Here is an 18,446-nt window from a genome sequence, read left to right on the forward strand (position 1 = left end):
CAAGATCCCGTTCATCGGGGAAGAGACGATAAATATATTTCATTAATTTAGTGAAATATTTCCAACAATGACGAAGGAATTACCTTTGTACACGGTGGATGCTTTCACCGAGGAAGTCTTCGGGGGCAATCCCGCCGCCGTTGTCCTGCTGGAAAGCGATGATGTACGCCTTAATCATTTGCCTAATTAATGAATAATTTAATTTTTAATGAGATTCTATTTTCGCAACAGGAAATCTCGGATCAGCTCAAACAGAAAATCGCGCTCGAAATGAATCTCTCGGAAACCGTGTTCCTCTCCAAACTCGACAGCCGAATTGATTTTCAAACTGGTAATCAATTATTCGTTTCTCAAATATTCATACGCGGCACGATTCATTTTGGAATTTAAACTCCAAATCCCAACAGCAATATTTGGGATGAAAAAAATAGCGAATAAGTAGATTAGTCCAATATGAAAAGGGATAATAAACCTAAACCCTAAACAAATTGGAAGAAATTTAAAAACTTACTAACAGCTCGTACCGAATAGATCTTCGAGTGAAAAATTAAATTAAATAAAATATCCAGAAATTCCAACGGTAGACCGGTTTCGTCCAATTTGGGACTCGTCAACGCGACTATAACACCGAATAGAGAAATTTAGCCTAAATATTAAAAATTTCAAAACGAGTTGCATAGCAACGGAAAGCCGAATAGGGGGAGATTGGTGGAGATTAGTATATAATGCAGTCCATAGGTGGTTCTTTTTAACTTAACATTGCAATATTTGGGGCTTGCTATAGTAACTATGTACTGTGTTTACCTTTTTATACAATGTATTTTAATAGAAGCAATAGCGTAAATAATGACCCCACAGACCCCGCAATGCGGTGGGCCCCCGGCTTCAAAGGGCCCCATATTGGATGGGGTCTCCACTCGTCCCTTATTAACGCCACTGATATAAGGGGGCCCCCAAAAGGGTTTCGGGAGGTGGGGGGGACCTTAGCTTAGAACTATCCATTAAGGCTATAGAAATGAATCATGTAACTTCGTAGGCAAAAATTACTAACACATAACTTTGCAAAATTTAAAAACTGCTTTTTTTGTTTTTAATTAGTTGTGCTCTTTATACAGTGGCCATTGTCTACTTTCGCGCTATTTCAAGCTTAACTCTTTTAATTTTGTATTTTAACTTATAAAATTAATAATTAATATTTCAGTGTAGGACGGCTTCTTTTTTAGTGCTTAAAATAATTTTTACAATTTTAAATTTAAAAGTAATTAAGTTATTACGTTTTAATTCGGACCCCCGGAGCTAAACAAGTTGGGCAAGCAACTAACTATTAATATTAGAATTATCAAAATTATTTTAAGCACTAGAGGAAGGTTCAGCCTAATAAGAAAATAAAATTCAATGATGTAATTGTTAAAACAGAAACGTTCAGCTTGAACGATTCTGTACTGTATTCTTCCCCCTTAAAGGGCCAGACCGACTTTAAAAACTAGCGCGTGAAACAGGTCAATTTCAAACGCCGGTGTGACCTTTTAAACAAGTGTAATGATTTTTTCTGTGCAGAACAAATTTATATTCTATTACGAAGCACATATTTAAGTTTGAAAATTTTGTAAAGTTTTTGATTAATATAGCAAAATTTTGGCTTCTACCTAGACGGAAGTGCAGTGTGCGTGAAATACCTCTATACGCGTTTTAAAATGGCATATAGTTTAAAACTATCACCAGAAGTATATAATAAAACTCTGAGTATTCATCTCTCTATCGTACTAATTCAGGAATCCATATCTCTACTTGGAATGCTTATCGCGGCAGAGTTTAGTCTCGATGTGGCTGACGGTTTTTTTGACTAATGTTACTTCAGAGGCTCAAAATAGGGGAAAATACGTAACGAAGAAAAAGTAATTTCAACTATTACATCGTTAGTTGGAGTAATAACGGTGGTAAATGAAATATAAATTAACCATTAAATAAATATGAATTAATAATTAACCATAAAATAAATATGAATTAACAATTAACCATAAAATAAATATGAATTAACAATTAACCATAAAATAAATATGAATAAACAATTAACCATAAAATAAATATGAACTAACAATTAACCATAAAATAAATATGAATCAACAATTAACCATAAATAAATATTATATAGAAATTAACCTTAAAATAAATATTATATAGAAATTACCCATAAAATAAATATTATATAGAAATTACCCATAAAATAAATATGAATTAACAATTAACCATAAAATAAATATGAATTAACAATTAACCATAAAATAAATATGAATTAACAATTAACCATAAAATAAATATGAATTAACAATTAATCATAAAATAAATATGAATTAACAATTAACCATAAAATAAATGTGAATTAACAATTAACCATAAAATAAATATGAATTAACAATTAACCATAAAATAAATGTGAATTAACAATTAACCATAAAATAAATATGAATTAACAATTAACCATAAATAAATATTATATAGAAATTAACCATAAAATAAATATTATATAGAAATTAACCATAAAATAAATATTATATAGAAATTAACCATAAAATAAATATTATATAGAAATTAACCATAAAATAAATATTATATAGAAATTAACCATAATATAAATATTATATAGAAATTAACCATAAAATAAATATTATATAGAAATTAACCATAAAAAAATACTAATTTAATTAAGTTGGTTTATTTGGTTTTCTACTTGTAAAGGTAGTACATTTGGAATCCGATGGTTCACTCCGCAGATGGAAGTAACTTTATGCGGGCACGCCACCTTGGCTGCCTCCAAAGTCATCTTCGACGTGTTATGTATGTATTTTATCAAAATCATTTTTACGACAGAATCGGTAAAAAGTACCGCCTCCTAGCCAACAAAAGTTCCAAATTGAATCTGGAAACTAAACACCTCGGCACAGTCTACTCGTCCCACAGAAACGACGGCACCATTGTCTTGGATTTCCCCAACCACAAACCTCACAAGATCTGGCACAACCGATACGACGCCTTGGTTAAAGTAAATGGAATCCGTTTCTTTAAAGGGAATATGAAACTTGGGGCGCCATCTACGGCAGCTTTTCGGAAGCAGAATAAGTTTTCTAAAAACAACTGAAAAGAAAATTGCTTACTAAGTATTTATCTTCTCTGGTACTAAATGGCGCGTATTGAAGTGGTGTATTGTATGCATAGCGTGCCGTTATTAAATAAAAGCAGGTAAGTCTCCTAGTGTTTTGTAGCGCCATCTTCAGCCAAGTACATTCTTCCTCATTTTGAAATATACTTTTTGAAAAAACTAAATAACACATTTTATGTGTATTCTCAGATGCAGGTTAAGAAAGGCAAAATATCTAGTACTTTTGGCGGAAAGATACTAGCACGAATATTCGGTAAATCGGCGGCGGGAATTTCGAATTCGGCCTGTTTACGGTTGAATTTAGTTTAAAATCTCCTAGCGGCAAAAAGATGAAATTCATTGACTCACAATAACATTTGCCACCCTCCTACGCATTGTAACCCGGCCACCTGAATTAATGGCTTCAAAAGTCACTTGACGACTTAGGCCTAAGGTGGTGCCTTGGGTATTAGCCTAGCTGAGCTAGCCTAGCCTAGCTTCCTTATTTTTACTTCCTTTAAAGGGCCACATAATCGTTTGAAAAATAATGGGAGAATTTCAAGTAGCTCCTCCCTTTGTATCACTTGACTCCCTTCTCCAAAAACACACGATTCTGTCAGTGTGAACACAGCAATTTAATATTTTTATTATTTTGTGGTTAAGCAGGGTACACGAAAACACTAACAAAGTGACTGTTTAGACTAAATTAAAAAATCGATTTTATTTATTTTTCTGTGAACAAAAGAATAAGCCTTTCTATAAAGTAACATTGGCCTTCTTGTTTTGATGTTGCTGCTGCGTCACGGGTGACGTATCGATGACGTTTAACTACGAAAAGCCCTGGACATAAGAGTAAATTCGACGAGGCACCCTGTTTTTAAGCATAAACTGAACTAAACTTCTGCGTAATTCGTGACGAATGAGCTACATAAAAACAAGTTCAACAAGCGGAGCTTATTTTATAGAAAGGCCTATTGGGAGCTCCCCCATGATTTTACTATTGTAATAGATCTAAAGGAAAATTTTTGCGTTTTTTGCTGGGTAGAAACCAGGTTTTACCATTAACTATATCTAAATCAATTAATCGTAACAACTAGGTTGTCATCGGCGATTTACCTTACGTGGATTTGCAGTTCGGCTTCGAAACGAGGAAACTACTGGTCCGTTTGGACGACAAAGTTACGAGGTTGGACACCCATATTTTCGGCTTAAAGGGGCACAGAATCGTTTGTATCGGGACAAATTTCCTTTCCGTCACGTGACTCGGCCATTCCTTCTTCGGTTTCCCTTTCCATAAAAACTTGTTGAGGTTAACGGTAATAGTGTAGGGAGCTGTTGGCTCGCGTTGCATGAAGGGCTTGCCACCACCCTCCTACGCATTGTAACCCGGCCACCTGTTTATTGTTAAATGGCTTTAAAAGTCGCTAGATGACTTTGGCCTAAGGTGGTGCATTGGGTATTAGCATAGCTGATTATTATTATTTTATTTTTATTATTTAGTTTCCCAAAACACTTTACTGTGTAGCTCCACCGTCAAATATAAAACGATTCTCTGCCCTTTAAATAAACAAAAATTTAATTGTCGAGTTATAAATTTACAGAAGCCAGTTGGAAGCGGTCAAACCCAACTTTCAACAGATGGTCAAGATGGACGACACCTTAATCGGGGTCATCGTGACCATCAAAGGCTCGAGTGACAACGGTTGTCTCGACCGCACTGGTCAAGATGTTTACCATTTCGCGTCCAGATATTTCGCCCCATTCGCCGGGATCAACGAAGACCCCGTTTGCGGTAAGGAAATTTAAAATTAACTTTCACCAGAAGTCTATAATAACCCTCTTAGGATGAATTATCAAGTGTCCAATAACCGCCATTTTTAAAATAAACTATAAAATCAAAAAGCTAATTACCCATTGAATTGGGAATAATACTGCTAGAATTACAATTACGATTTCGGTTGCCATCGTTACGCGGGACCTGTTCTGATAAGACTGTACGAAATTCATCTTTATAATTAGGTGGTAGCGCCATCTATATTTTGTAAAGTTATATGGCAAAAAATAAATAATAATTAGCTAACTCGCCGTAACTTGTGTTTAAAAGGGTCGTGTTAACAGAATAAAATTATTTTTAAACAACTTCAAAGGTTGGTTTGTTACGAGTAATCATACATTTCAATTTCGCATCAGATTCGCGAAAAAATTCAATTGCAATATAGTTGCCACCACTAGAGACAGATGCCGCCACGGTAGAACGATATAATTGATAAAGTCTCCTTATTGAACGAAATTGGTCCCGCGCCAGCCAGATTTTGTTGTACCTCTATTTATTCCCAACTCAAGGTAATTACCCATTGTGTTAAGTAAAATTAAGTAAGCCACGTATGGCTGAATTTTTTTGTATAAAATTCACCGTAATCCATTTACTTTCTAAACTTCAAAAATTTCATGAACTAAGCCTAACCTAACGTTCTCGCACGTACTGTCGCCTAAGCCCCGACTAAGATTCTCGTAGTGATAGCTAAACAGAATTCTTGAGGCGCTTCCAAGCGGCTGATGTACCTCAGTAAGCCCTCCGATTTAGGCCACGCCTACCGTGTCAAAATATCGGGAAAAGTGAGTCCCTTAGATTCTTGGTCCATGGTCTGCCACAGCTATATAGTTTCGCGTTAAACTCTGTAGTTATGCGATTTTGCTAAGCTTTCATTCTTTTCCCGGGAATGGTTTATTATAACTTACTGTTCTTAATCCATAATTTCTACAGGTTCCGCCCACGCTGTATTGGCGCCATATTGGAGCGAAATTCTGCACAGCAAAGAGTTACGAGGTTAGAATTTTTGAAACTTCACCAAAATTTAAAAGCATATCCGTATTACCAAAAGTAACATAACATGGGATGACGTTTCCTATTGTTTTATTGCTAATTTTCTAACCGAACCATTTTTCGACACTGACATTCTCGTTCAACTCGGACCTGAGCCTGCAATCGAACTGAGAAAAATTGTTATGGTTTTTGCCTCTTGGTAGTAGCTTAACTCACCTTTGGCACATTTAGACACTAGCTCGAACGTCACTCTTACCTCCTGATCAGAGTTCATTCCCCTCAGTGCAACAAACACAAAGAGAACGCAGTAAGCCTTTAAACACGCTAAGGCAGTGTTGTGTACATCTTTCATTGGACGAACCTTTACACTGAACGTTTTACGGAAAGGGGGAAGTCAATTTCGTTATTTTCCCCTTCCGATGGCAGCAGGTGCTAAAGCGTCTAGCCAATGAAAACTGTACGCAAGAAAATCCACGACTTCCTTGTGTTGGGTGCGGCGTTTGTTGCTCCTAAAGTGCAACAAGCTCCCACTGAACGATTTACCTTCCTGACACACTTTTGTGTACATTCTTATATCACAATAATAAAAATACTATAAATATAACTTAACGTCGCTATTACTAACTCATTTTGTTCACCAACGCTACAGCTTTGCAGTGCTCACCGAGAGTCGGAGAGCTGCATCTGAATGTCCGAGAAGATGGCCGAGTGGACATTGCGGGAAAGGCCAAGACGGTCATCAGAGGAACCATCCGAATCGAATAATAATTGGTCGAACGAGCTCGGGCCATTGGCAGATTTGAAATCTTTCGTTTTTTGGTCCTGACGCGATAACTATATGACATTACAGTAATACATCAATTGTTATATCTTTATTTCCTTTATAGTAGTTGTTGATATGAGGTAGATCTTTACTCCAACTATGCTGAAGAGGGCGCTACGCAACATTATGCTCCATAATACGAGTTAATTGTAACGCGCTACCGAGTATGCATAGCTCGCCGTTATTAAACAACAGCAGGAAAGCCTCCTAGAGTTGTGTAGCGCCCTCTTCAGCCAAGTACATTCTTCCTCATTTTGAAACATACTTTTTGAAAAAATTAAATAACACATTGTATGTGTATTCTCAGTTGCAGGTTAAGAAAGGCCAAATATCTAGTACTTTTGGCGGAAAGATACTAGCACGAATATCCGGTAAATCGGCGGCTGGAATTTCGAATTTGGCCTGTTTACGGATGAATTTCTAAGTATACCCGCTCGCGTGATATAATTTTGGAAAATAACGTCTATTGCGTTATGTTTCAAAGTGATCATTAATTAACAAAGATAAGATTTTAAAATAGCTATAATAATTTATTTTTTGTACTTCAAGTGAGCCATACCTAAAAAAATTCCGTTTGGCGAGTCCAGGGTAAGTATAGAACGGGTAATGCCGAGATTACCACGTTGACGTACATAAGCGTACGGTTTGATGATTGTTTAGGAGTATAATACTAAAAATACGCTATAATGAAGCTTAAAAATAATAATCTACATTAAATATTTATTGATCACTTTGAAATTTACGCGATCGACATTTCTAAAATGGATTAATATAACACGCGTAGTATCCTTTAGGACAGCGGTTCCCTTTTTTTCGCTATGGAACCCTAATTACCTCCTAATTCTGGCGGAACCCCAACGCATTTATTTTACTTATCTTAAAAGACTCTTCACTTAAACAAAGATGGCCGCGCTGCGAATTCTCGGAACCCCTGTGACCTTTCCACGTAACCCCAGGGCTCCGTGGAACACCTGTTAGGAAACGCTGCTTTAGGAATTCAACAGAAAATAGTAGAAATTCGAAACTACCACGGCCGATTTACCGGAAATTCGTCTAGTACCTTTCCGCCAAATGTAATAGATATTTGATCTGTCTTAACCTACAACTGAGTGTAGGCTGATACCTCTACAATACTTCCTTTTGCGCAAAATAAAAAAATATACAAGTATCTTCATCATTTAACCTAGATCAAAGTGTAGTAATAATCCACAATTAAGATTAAATCAGTCTAATCAATAATAATAATAACATGTTCTTTAATCCAAATAAATTGTACATTCTTATATCACAATAATAAAAAATACTATAAATATAACTTAACGTCGCGCGCGAGTATAAAATAATTGTCTTTAGAAAATGGCACCGAATGATTTCCTGGAGAAGCAAAGTAACGAACGCAAAGTGATTTCTTCGTTGTCTTTTTCGATTTCCGCGCTTACAATATCAATAAATATCGCACAGCAATACACGGCATTACAACGACTACAAACATATTTTTGATCTCCTGGTCGTAAATGTTTCATTCTAATTCGGATTAAATTTTATTACGATTTAAATTTTCATATACATACGCGTTATTTTAATTATAATTCGGTATATAACGACGACGGAGGGGAGAACCGTTTTAAAGATGAAATCAGTTGCCTCAAGAATGTATTCAGGTTTACAGAGAATATGAAGCCACAAATATAGACTCTGTTTTCATGATTTCTAGAAGATATTCTCAGCCTACATAGAGAGAGAGAGAAAGCCTGTGATCGTATTTAGTGTCTTTCCCTCCAACCGGAGAAGTGGAAAGGCGTGGTTTATCTGGCGGGAATCACGAATAAAGGCGGTGAGGCGTGGTTTATTTTTCGGGAATCACGAATGAAGGCGGAGAGGCGTGGTTTATCTTGCGGGAATCACGAATGAAGGCGGAGAGGCGTGGTTTATCTTGCGGGTATCCCGAGAAAACGCGGGGGATCGGTTTATCTTCCGGAAATCACAAGGCGTATACACTCTTAAACGCGCCTCCCCAATCGACCGCCATTACCTTACAGTCTACGGGGAGGCAAAAGGGACATAATTACCAAAAATGTGTCAATCGGACCTATTTCTGAATGAATGATACGAGCGAAATACAAGTTGGGAGGGGAGAAGGGAAAGTATGCCTTGGGGAGGGAAGGAAGTTAAAACCAACAAATAACGCCTCGTAGTGAGGAACGGAGGAACTAAGTAGCACTGGTCAAAGTTGGTGTATTTTTTGATTTTTCGTCGTTCTGTGGAGATGCTATCGCCATCTACCTACGATATAATACCATAGACTAAAAAAAGATCCAGAAAGGCGACACTAAATAGTCTTTTATGTGGTCGATCTCGAGTCGAGCATTCATTAAACCTTTAGTATACGAAAGTACAGGGATTGTCACACGTTTGGAAATTATGTCACTTTTGGGGGAGGGTAATGAAAAAACCTGTTTTGGGGGGATGAAATTTCCGCGGTAGAGCGTTTGCTCGTCGGTTGCCTGTACGATAATGGCGGCGCCCAGTAAACGTTTCTAAAAAGAGTGTATAGGATGTTGCCTACATATTCTCTGTTAACGCGAATACATTCGTGGTACAAAGGTAGCACCACTTTGTACCTACTATCAACTAACACACTTATACTGTACGAAAATTACATTAAAAAAGGATTTAACTTGACATAGATAAAAAGCGAAACCCGCCTTGCTCGTTATTTGGTGTTTTCTCGTAGCGTCGTGGGCATGCGTCGTAGCTAAGCCCCGCCTTGAAACATTCACGTCACATACCACGAGGCAAAACGCCACACGATCTTGCTTTATAGTCACGTGACCACCATGGGCATCTTAATGTCATGGCCGACCTAAACGTGTTACCATGGCAACGAACACAAGCTACAAATTTAGTTTCAAGGCGAAAACCACTTCGATTTATAGGAAATTATGTCACTATATTTATTTAAGAGGCTAGCTCGATATAATTTAAGCATTTTGAAGTTGATAAATATTAAAACTTAGACAAAGTTTTTTAAAGACCAATAGAGTAGTAGCACTCCGTAGCTTTGGCCATGGCCGCCATTTTGGTCGCAAATTTTTTATCTATAGGAAAGAGCATGGGTGACGTACTAGGACGTCACAGTGCCATTACTCTATAAACGCATTAAATATTACGTAATATTATCGTATTTTTGGCGGTTGTCGATAGATGTAAGTGTTAACGGTCATAATTGATCTTTATCTTAACAAATGTAAATTCGTGGAATCAATCCCTCTTTACAACAAGTATTCGTCATCTTCAATCATTCCTGTAGAAAAATAAAAAAAAAACGTTTAGACAGTGTCCGAGGTGGAAAAATCCATATTGTTTAAACAAGAATAGAGAGATTAAGCACAGCGCTCTTGAAGTTTTAACAACAACGTCGGGAAAAACATTCTTTAAAATGTTCGCCGGCTAACTCAATCAAGTACGTTAGCGATCGAATTTTAACAAATTGAGCACCTTTCGCTAACCCAGGGTACACGAAGAATTAAAACTAAAACCTGGCATTATGTATGGGTATGAGTGTTGTCGAAATACAATTATTTGTTTCTTCGTGTGCCCGGGTGTACCGCGAATGTTTATCTTTGTATACTCGTACTTATTTCGCCAAGGCCTAGGTGAATTTCAATTCAATCGAGTATTTACGCTTCTTAACAAGTACGCTGCTAGATAAATAATAACATCAGCCTATCATAAGGTCCCCATAAGCAAAGGTCTAGGCCAAATTTTTGACGATCGCATGCCCGTTATTAAGAGGTAGGTATTCAAAATCTGCACCTCCTAGTGGTTACGTTCTCAATTAGGCATTTCTCCAAATGAATTTCGCGCGTTGCATGATGAATGCGCGGAAGGCGTGCGCAAACGTATAAACTTAGAACCACGCGGGAGAAATGCGAGCCCTTAGCACCGTAGCCAAGGCTTATTCACAATTTTATCACTTTCAAATGATTCATCAGAAGTTCAGAACCTAAAACTGTTTTCTGAAGGTATTTATTTTTCAAATTTGAGAATTAGACGCGTTTTGTGTGGCAATTATCAACCCGAGCGTGTCTGCTCTACCAAGTAAGATAATATTTTAGATGTAGAAATTTTAAAAACGAAGATGGCGCTACTGCCCTATCGTCGTACTTTATTTTTCTTATCTCCAGGACAACGCCGTTAACATGGCCCCTATGGTAGACCTTTGCTTATGGGGATATTATGATAGGCTTATGATAATAAGTTGATTCTTTGTTTAAAACTGTTTTTAATTTAAAGTAAAAAAACATTTCAAAAACGTTGTTTAAAACACGTTTTAAACCATGGATTAATTAATTAGTTCATGTTTATACTCTTCTTCATACTTACTTATCAACTTTACGAGTAGTTAAATGAGATACTCTCTCCCACCTAAAATGGTTATACTATAAGCTTCTGCTAGTGTCTATCATTTTAAAATTTTATGGCATCATGAATATTCAACACAATGATGTGACTATCGAAATGCACCAAGATGTAGCGTATAGAGAACTATATTACTTCACAACGTTACGAAAGACTTCGTCAATTTTATTCGAACAAAAACAAGAATCTCTGGAGTTCTAAAATCATTCTTGAAAAAAATAATGTTTAAAACGCTTTAAACATATTGTGTTTTGTTTAAAACCAGGAATCCATAACGCTACTTGGAATGAGTATCTCCCCATATCCCCTGTGGTATTTTGTGGCGGAACATTGTGGGAGGGGCTAAAACGCTTATACCCATACCTGAACACCAAGACTTGGTCTCGGGCTCAGTCTCACCAAACTTTTTGTTTGGCCTTAGTCTCGTCTCGGTCTCACAATAATTTCCCCAAATACACGAGAGCTCGTCTCGGGCTCATACGTTTTTCTCCTAAATACAAGAGCTCGTCTCGGGCTCATTAATATTTTTTTGAAACATGAGAGCTCATCTCGGGCTGGGCTCATATATTTTTCTGTTACTAACAAGGGCTCGTGTCAGTCTCATAAGAATTTGCATAACTCATTCCAATCTTTTAATAACTTTTTAAGTCTTAATATTTTTTCATATAGATAAATAAATAATTCCATAAGTAATATAAGAACAATAAGTACGAAAATTAGCAAATATTATAACGTAGCTGATATTCAGTTATTACATCACCTTTTTTAAATCGGATGTTTTTCTTTCCTATCCCCTCTCAAATAAATCAAGAATCCATATCTCTACTCGGAATGCTTATCCTTCCGTACCGCGTATGGTAAGATCACTCTGACGGTTTTGGCCCCGCCTACGAGAGAAAAAATCCCTTCTGCGCGCGCTCCCCTCTCACGTTGTTGTTTGTTAAGTTAACATAGTGACGTCATAAAAACCGTCCGCCGGGTCATTGCCTTTCCCTCTAGGAGTAGCAGCAAGGGCTAGGCTACCTTACACACGCCGGGACGCAGCACAGCACGATACAAAAGTCAAACGAACAGGGGCGTAGGAACGTTCTAGAAGTTGGAGGGGGCAAAGAGAAACGAAAAGGGGTCTGGAGAATGGTTTTTAATTTTTAATGAAGTGTAGCTTCTCCGAATGCATGGGTACTTTTTACTACTATGTAAATTGGTGGGAAAAGACTGAAATTTAAACACAGTTGAGATTCTATAAACTGTATATGCTTTCCAAATGATAATTTGAGCCTTTTGAAGATTTCAACTGACCAAAAAGCTGGAGGGGGCAATAACATTAGTTGCCCCTCCCAGCCAAATTCTAGGGAGGGGCATTGCCCCCCCCCCTGCCCCTCCCGGTTCCTACGCCCCTGCAAATGAAACAGCCGGACGACCAGGCCTGGTATTTTCTTCGAAAATTCTAGAAGCTAGTTTACTTTGGATCAATCAGAAAACGAGTGGTTTAACTCACGTTATCCGAAATAGCCAATTACGTAAATTCCGTGTTAACCCAGTAGGTGAGAGCTCTATTCAAGGGCGACACGGCCAACTGCGATCACGTGCTGTTCACGCTTTAGCCATAGCGCAAACAGCACGTAATCAAAGTTGGTCGTATCGGTGAGAATGAAAGCGTTACGGTTACGGCCGTTTTGCTCTGCGCCACAGCGCTCCCCAGTGGCCAAGGGAAACATAATCGAGCAAAAACGGACACAACCGTCTCTTAAAAATTATAAGGTCTCATATCGGGCTCGTTACAAAAATATGGTCTCCGCTCGGGCTCGTAGTAACACACTATACTATATAGGACTCAGCTCAGGCTCAAAGAAATTTACTATATTTTAATCATTGAGTTGGGAATATTAATCTAGAGGTCCAATCAAAACGTCGGATTTCAGTATTTCGCGAAACAAGTTTTTAAAAATAAGAATACTGTCGTCTGCTCCCATCGGCGTCCCAATTGACGAGAAAACGTTATCATTCTACCCGTGGCGCCGTCTATCTCTCAATGGTTCGTTCAAATAAGACGCGTTTTCAAGCAAAAATATTTTTTTTTCTTCAAAATAATGGATGGCGCCACGGGTCATATGATAACGTTTGCTCGTCATTTTAGAGCAGACGGCACATTCGTATTTTTCAAAAACTTGTTTCGCAGGGAGCAGATTTGATTGGATCTCTAGATTAATATTCCCAACTCAATGATTTTAATGGTCTCATCTCAAGCTCACAAAAATACGCTATAATATAAAGGTCTCATCTCGGGCTCAAATAAAATGACCACAACGTTTTGGTCTCTTCTCGGGCTCGTATCATTATCATAATAAAGCCTGGGCTCAGTCTCAAATCGAGCTCGGGCTCTTGGTGTGAGACGATCCCGTTCAGCTATGCTTATACCGCCTTAAATTCAGTGACAAACAAAGGCTTATAAGCTCCGCCTACTATGTTCCGCCACAACGGCGGGGAATCGAAGCCGTTATTCATTCCAAGTAGCGTTATGGATTCCTGTTAAAACTCATTACAGAGAACATAGAAATTTAAATATTTTCTAATAAAGCACTATATTTGATTCTTAGGTAATGAAATGAAAAAGGGGCCTCAAATAATTCTAAGAGGCCCCCAAAAAATAAAATTAGGGCTCTACGAGACCTAACACAATTTATCCCTAACTTCTGATAAAGCAAATAGATTCTTGGGTGTATTATGACAAATTAAAGTATTATGATACCGGTAATTCCGGTGTTGGACTTCGTTCTATTCCGATATTTCGGTATGGCATATTGCATAAAACAATAATTGCATCTTTTTATTTACGTTTTATATTTTTATAAAGTGAATGCAACGTTGCAACGGGTAAAATACTTTCTGCATTGCTTTTACAATTGAGTTTCTCGTTTATCTTATCCGCCTTCGTTTAAAATTCGTACAACAGTTGCATCTGATGACTTTGTGAAACGTTAAAATATTACAATTTTTGGAAGACCAGGACTTGAAATTAAGAGTGGGAATTTGATATTTTGATAAAAGCTAAGTAATTTAATATTACTGCTGGCTTTAATAATATATATTAAGCTAACTTCAATTGCACTTTTTGAAAAGCTGCATATTTATATTTATTATTATTATTTTCTAAAATATTTTCATATTGACTGATTTTTACGACGGGAAAATAATGAAAATTGTACGATTTCAAAATATTACGGTGAAGTAGATTACGCGAATTTCGCAATATTACCGGTTGGGCAAGACTATCATTGTAAAATGTTATAATCTGTATAATTAGTATAATTATACAGATTATGTATATACATGATTGTAACGAGTAGTTTAATAGGGCATAAATATTATGACATGTATGCAAATTTAATAAATATTAATATATTATTGTTTTAAATAAATGTTCCAAATGCTTTCCCAAATGACGGATTTAAATATTTTTTGAAGGCCCCAAATTGATCTAATAATACACGATCAATAAATGATCCTACCAGGAAATCGCCAAGAACTAATATTTCCCAGAGCCAGGACCTGCAAGTCACTATTTATATAGTGCTTGTTAAAATACTGGAAATTTTCACCTTTACGGCAACAACAAGCGTTCGCCATGGCGTTCCCTTTAAACCAGGTAGCTTTTTCAACATATATTAACTTATTAAGGCTTGGCAAAAACACGACGTTCGGTATACAGGTAAAACGTTTCAATTATTTCAACAATCACTATATAAACTATAACTTGCGTGTCCTGACCCTCGGAAATATTACTTCTTGGTTTATTTAAACGCCTATTGTAAAGAAAAAAAGTTTCAGTATTACCGAGGGGCAGGTCACTTCCTTGATTAACGTGATTTAACGATTAAATCTGATCAAAATGATTAAATCTAATTAAAATTATTAAATCCGATTAAAACGATTAAATCCCGATTAAAAAAATTAGATTGATTAAATCATTATTAAATTGTTAAATCGTGATTAGATTTTTTAATCTTGATTAACCTGATTTAATCACTATTACCCTGATTTAATCACTATTACCCTGATTTAATCACTATTACCCTGATTTAATCACTATTACCCTGATTTAATCACTATTACCCTGATTTAATCACTATTACCCTGATTTAATCACTATTACCCTGATTTAATCACTATTACCCTGATTTAATCATTTTATCATTAATTATTTATTTTTGAGTACCTAGTGCATCCCTTACTGTATTGGATGCACTAGGTACTCAAAAATAAATAATATAAAAATATTAAACTAGTTAATTTTAGCTTTTGACACGCATTTATCCACTTTTTTCCATAAGTTTCCATTGGGCCGCACTTTTTATGATAAAAATGTCCTTTTGGTAACGCAACGTTTAGGCATTTCACCGAGAAAACAAAGCGTGTAGGGAGGGAAGACAACCCTTCACGCGGAGAGTTTTCGGCCTATTTAAGCGAAAGAATTAGAAGCGGTGGGAAAAAACCTTGGCTAGTCCCAGCTGTATTTGGTTTTATTTACCGTTAAAAAGAAGGACGGAAGGACATGCCCTAAATATAGCGGATCACCGAAAGACAGACCGTCTTATGCAACGCTCTTACGTTTTTCCGTCCGCCGACCAACAATATCGACCCAGGTTTTCTCGATTTTTTACGAACGACGTTTTACAGCGGTGCTTCTCGTTTATTTCGAGACAGAAGGAGAACGTTGCGACAAAAAAAAACCCATCCATATGCAGTTTATGCACATCCATAGGGAAGTTAAAACTTGCGTAAAAACTATTTGCTTTTTCAGGGTACGACTAAGCACACCCGCGCTTCGAATGAAGAAAAAAGGACCCAAAAAAACCTTCCATTTCTCTCTTACATCTGGTGGTGGCAACGAAAACAAACAAAAAAACGTCGGAGCCGCCTCATCCATCCCAGACCCTTACCACCCCCACCACCCCCCGCAGTACGCCAGATTCAATGAGCGTGGGTTTCAGCCAGGGCCGAATTTGACAACGAAAGGACAGACGAAGATGGAGAATTTTATAAGAACCAGCCTATGGCTAAAAACAATGACGTTTCACTTTTTTACACAACTTATAAGAAAATACGAATTAAATTAATATAATAACAATTCTCCGTATAGGTAGGAATCCATACCTCTACTCGGAATGCTTATCGCGGCAGATTTTCATCTCGATGTGGCTGACAGCCGGGGCGTATTAACCATTAGGCAAAGTAGGCACGTACCTAGGGCGCCAAAACTCTGATAAAGCCCCACGGTCCATGTACTTGGCTTGCCCCTACTCAAAATAACGCCGAAAAGGTTTGGGGAAACTAAAATATATTTATTTATTTATTAAAAACCGATACGCCCCTCCTTAGCTGACCAATGCCAAGAGCGCCAAATTTTTCTGTGCCTAAAGGCGCCGAAAGGGTTAATCCGTCCCTGGATGACAGGTTTTTCGACTTCGCTATTAACTTAACAAACAACTACGTGAGAGGGAGCGCGCGCAAAGGGGATTTTTTCCCTCGTAGGCGGGGCCAAAGCCGTCAAGAGTTATCCTAAAATACGCGTTACGCCAGGATAAGCATTCCAAGTAGAGGTATGGTATAGGTCATAAAAATGAAACATGTTCGAATTAATTCATAATTTCCCCGATTTAGTAGTGTAAGAATTTCTATGGTGAATTTCAGCCCAGCACTAGGTTTTCTTCCAAAAAGCATTTAAAAAATTAAACTGAGGCCTGTAAAAGTACAAGATTCAAGCGATTAACATCAGCATTATGGGCAGGGCCCCGGTAAAATATAAATTCCGGGCCTCGAGAGAGCCGTTACTTCTGGAGACAGCTATACATTTTCTTCAAACACGGGACCCTAGGCTGCACGGGCCCCGGTAATTTGCCTGATTATAGGAACATGAGAGATATATTGTTAACTTTTGATGTAATACATTGTGGTTAATAGGCAAATTAACTGAAAACCTAACCAATCTGTATCCTAAAGTTTTACTCTCATTTAGTTTTTGAAATGAAAACTAATGCATTGGAAACCAGTTTTATTTTAAACGTACTGTTCACACACAGTCAAATATTTGTATTTTAAAACTCCCTTAGGTACAAATACACCCCTGACAAACATTTCTTTAATATTTTTTATTCTTTAACCGGGAGAAAATAAACAGTAACGCCAAAGTGGAATCGTGCAACAGTAATTCCCAAATCCAACTTTCTTTCCACCATCGAAATCAACAATAATAAAAAAGGTACAGAATCTAGAAATAAAAAGATGGAACGTGACGGTTTTAATATTCCCCATTGACTTCACTCCCCGTTTAAACAATCCGGCATCTTGAGCGAAAACAGGTGCGTCGAGAGAGAAGGGTGGAAAAGAAGCTCAAGAGCACAAAGAGAGAACGGAGAAAAGATGAAAGGGGGGAGGACGCGAACTGGAAAGATTCCCTCTCTTCCGAGTGCCTGTGACTGGCCTAGCTTTGTGCAGGAATCGATTATGGAGGCCTGTAAAAACTGGGCCCTTATAAAGGCAGACGACGTGACTTTTTTACCGCGTTGAAGCTTTAAAAAAATCTCCGGCTACTGTTGAAACTCTCGAACGTTTGTTTTGACGTGCCTGACAAAGGCTTTCGCAGTTACGAAACAAAAGAACTTTCCCCGCTTTGTTATTTTATTTTTATTCCGAAAACCTGTAATAGGATTTGGGGTAAATGGCGATTTTATACCTTTCCAACTACAGCTATCCTGATCAAATATAATACGTATGAACTAGTCTGCGTAAACAATCTGGTAATTACCGATAAAATTCAACGGATGTCAGCTGTTTACATTAAAACTAGCCGTGTATCGTCAATTTTTGTTAATTATATTTTACAAAGTGAAGTGAATATTTGCCGATGTCTAAACTAGGTAAAAGTTAGATTCATTTAGATAACCGACTATTAGAGAACCGGATATTTCGTATATCTCGTTTGATTTATTAAAGTCTGTAATAATGATTTTATAGCATAGGCAGAGAATGCGAGCCATCAAATAATAGCCGACTGTAACTCGGAGAAGCGGCGTTCGCGGGGGATCGTGAGAGGACGGTTCCTCTCTGATCCATTCCGTCTATTGTACTTGTATACGCTAGAGGGGGGGGGGCGAACAGCTGGATTTGACATAGGGGCGCCGCGTTACCGGAAGCTCAATACTCAGGCCAGTCGGAAGTATAATACGTCCGCGACGCGCCCT

General features: G+C 37.4%; 2 protein-coding genes across 2 annotated transcripts in view; one reads left to right on the forward strand and one right to left on the reverse strand.

The window, feature by feature from the left end:
* LOC149927342 (phenazine biosynthesis-like domain-containing protein 1) lies at positions 1 to 8,098 on the forward strand. The gene is made up of 8 exons (XM_090158115.1): positions 1 to 163; positions 232 to 331; positions 2,737 to 2,835; positions 2,895 to 3,040; positions 4,234 to 4,322; positions 4,738 to 4,928; positions 5,901 to 5,963; positions 6,610 to 8,098. Exons 1-8 carry the CDS (start codon positions 68 to 70, stop codon positions 6,723 to 6,725), a joined length of 900 nt encoding a protein of 299 aa, XP_090014241.1. The 5' UTR covers positions 1 to 67; the 3' UTR covers positions 6,726 to 8,098.
* net (atonal bHLH transcription factor 8-like protein net) overlaps positions 8,052 to 18,446 on the reverse strand; it is a 27,589-nt gene continuing 17,194 nt past the window's right edge. Inside the window, exon 3 of the mRNA XM_090158116.1 lies at positions 8,052 to 10,087. Coding sequence (XP_090014242.1) covers positions 10,082 to 10,087 — 6 coding nt within the window. The 3' untranslated portion in view covers positions 8,052 to 10,081. The remainder of the gene's footprint in view (positions 10,088 to 18,446) is intronic.

Source organism: Leiobunum rupestre, chromosome 9, assembly GCF_980474605.1.
Source record: "Leiobunum rupestre chromosome 9, qqLeiRupe1.1.hap1, whole genome shotgun sequence".
Taxonomy (NCBI): domain Eukaryota; kingdom Metazoa; phylum Arthropoda; class Arachnida; order Opiliones; family Sclerosomatidae; genus Leiobunum; species Leiobunum rupestre.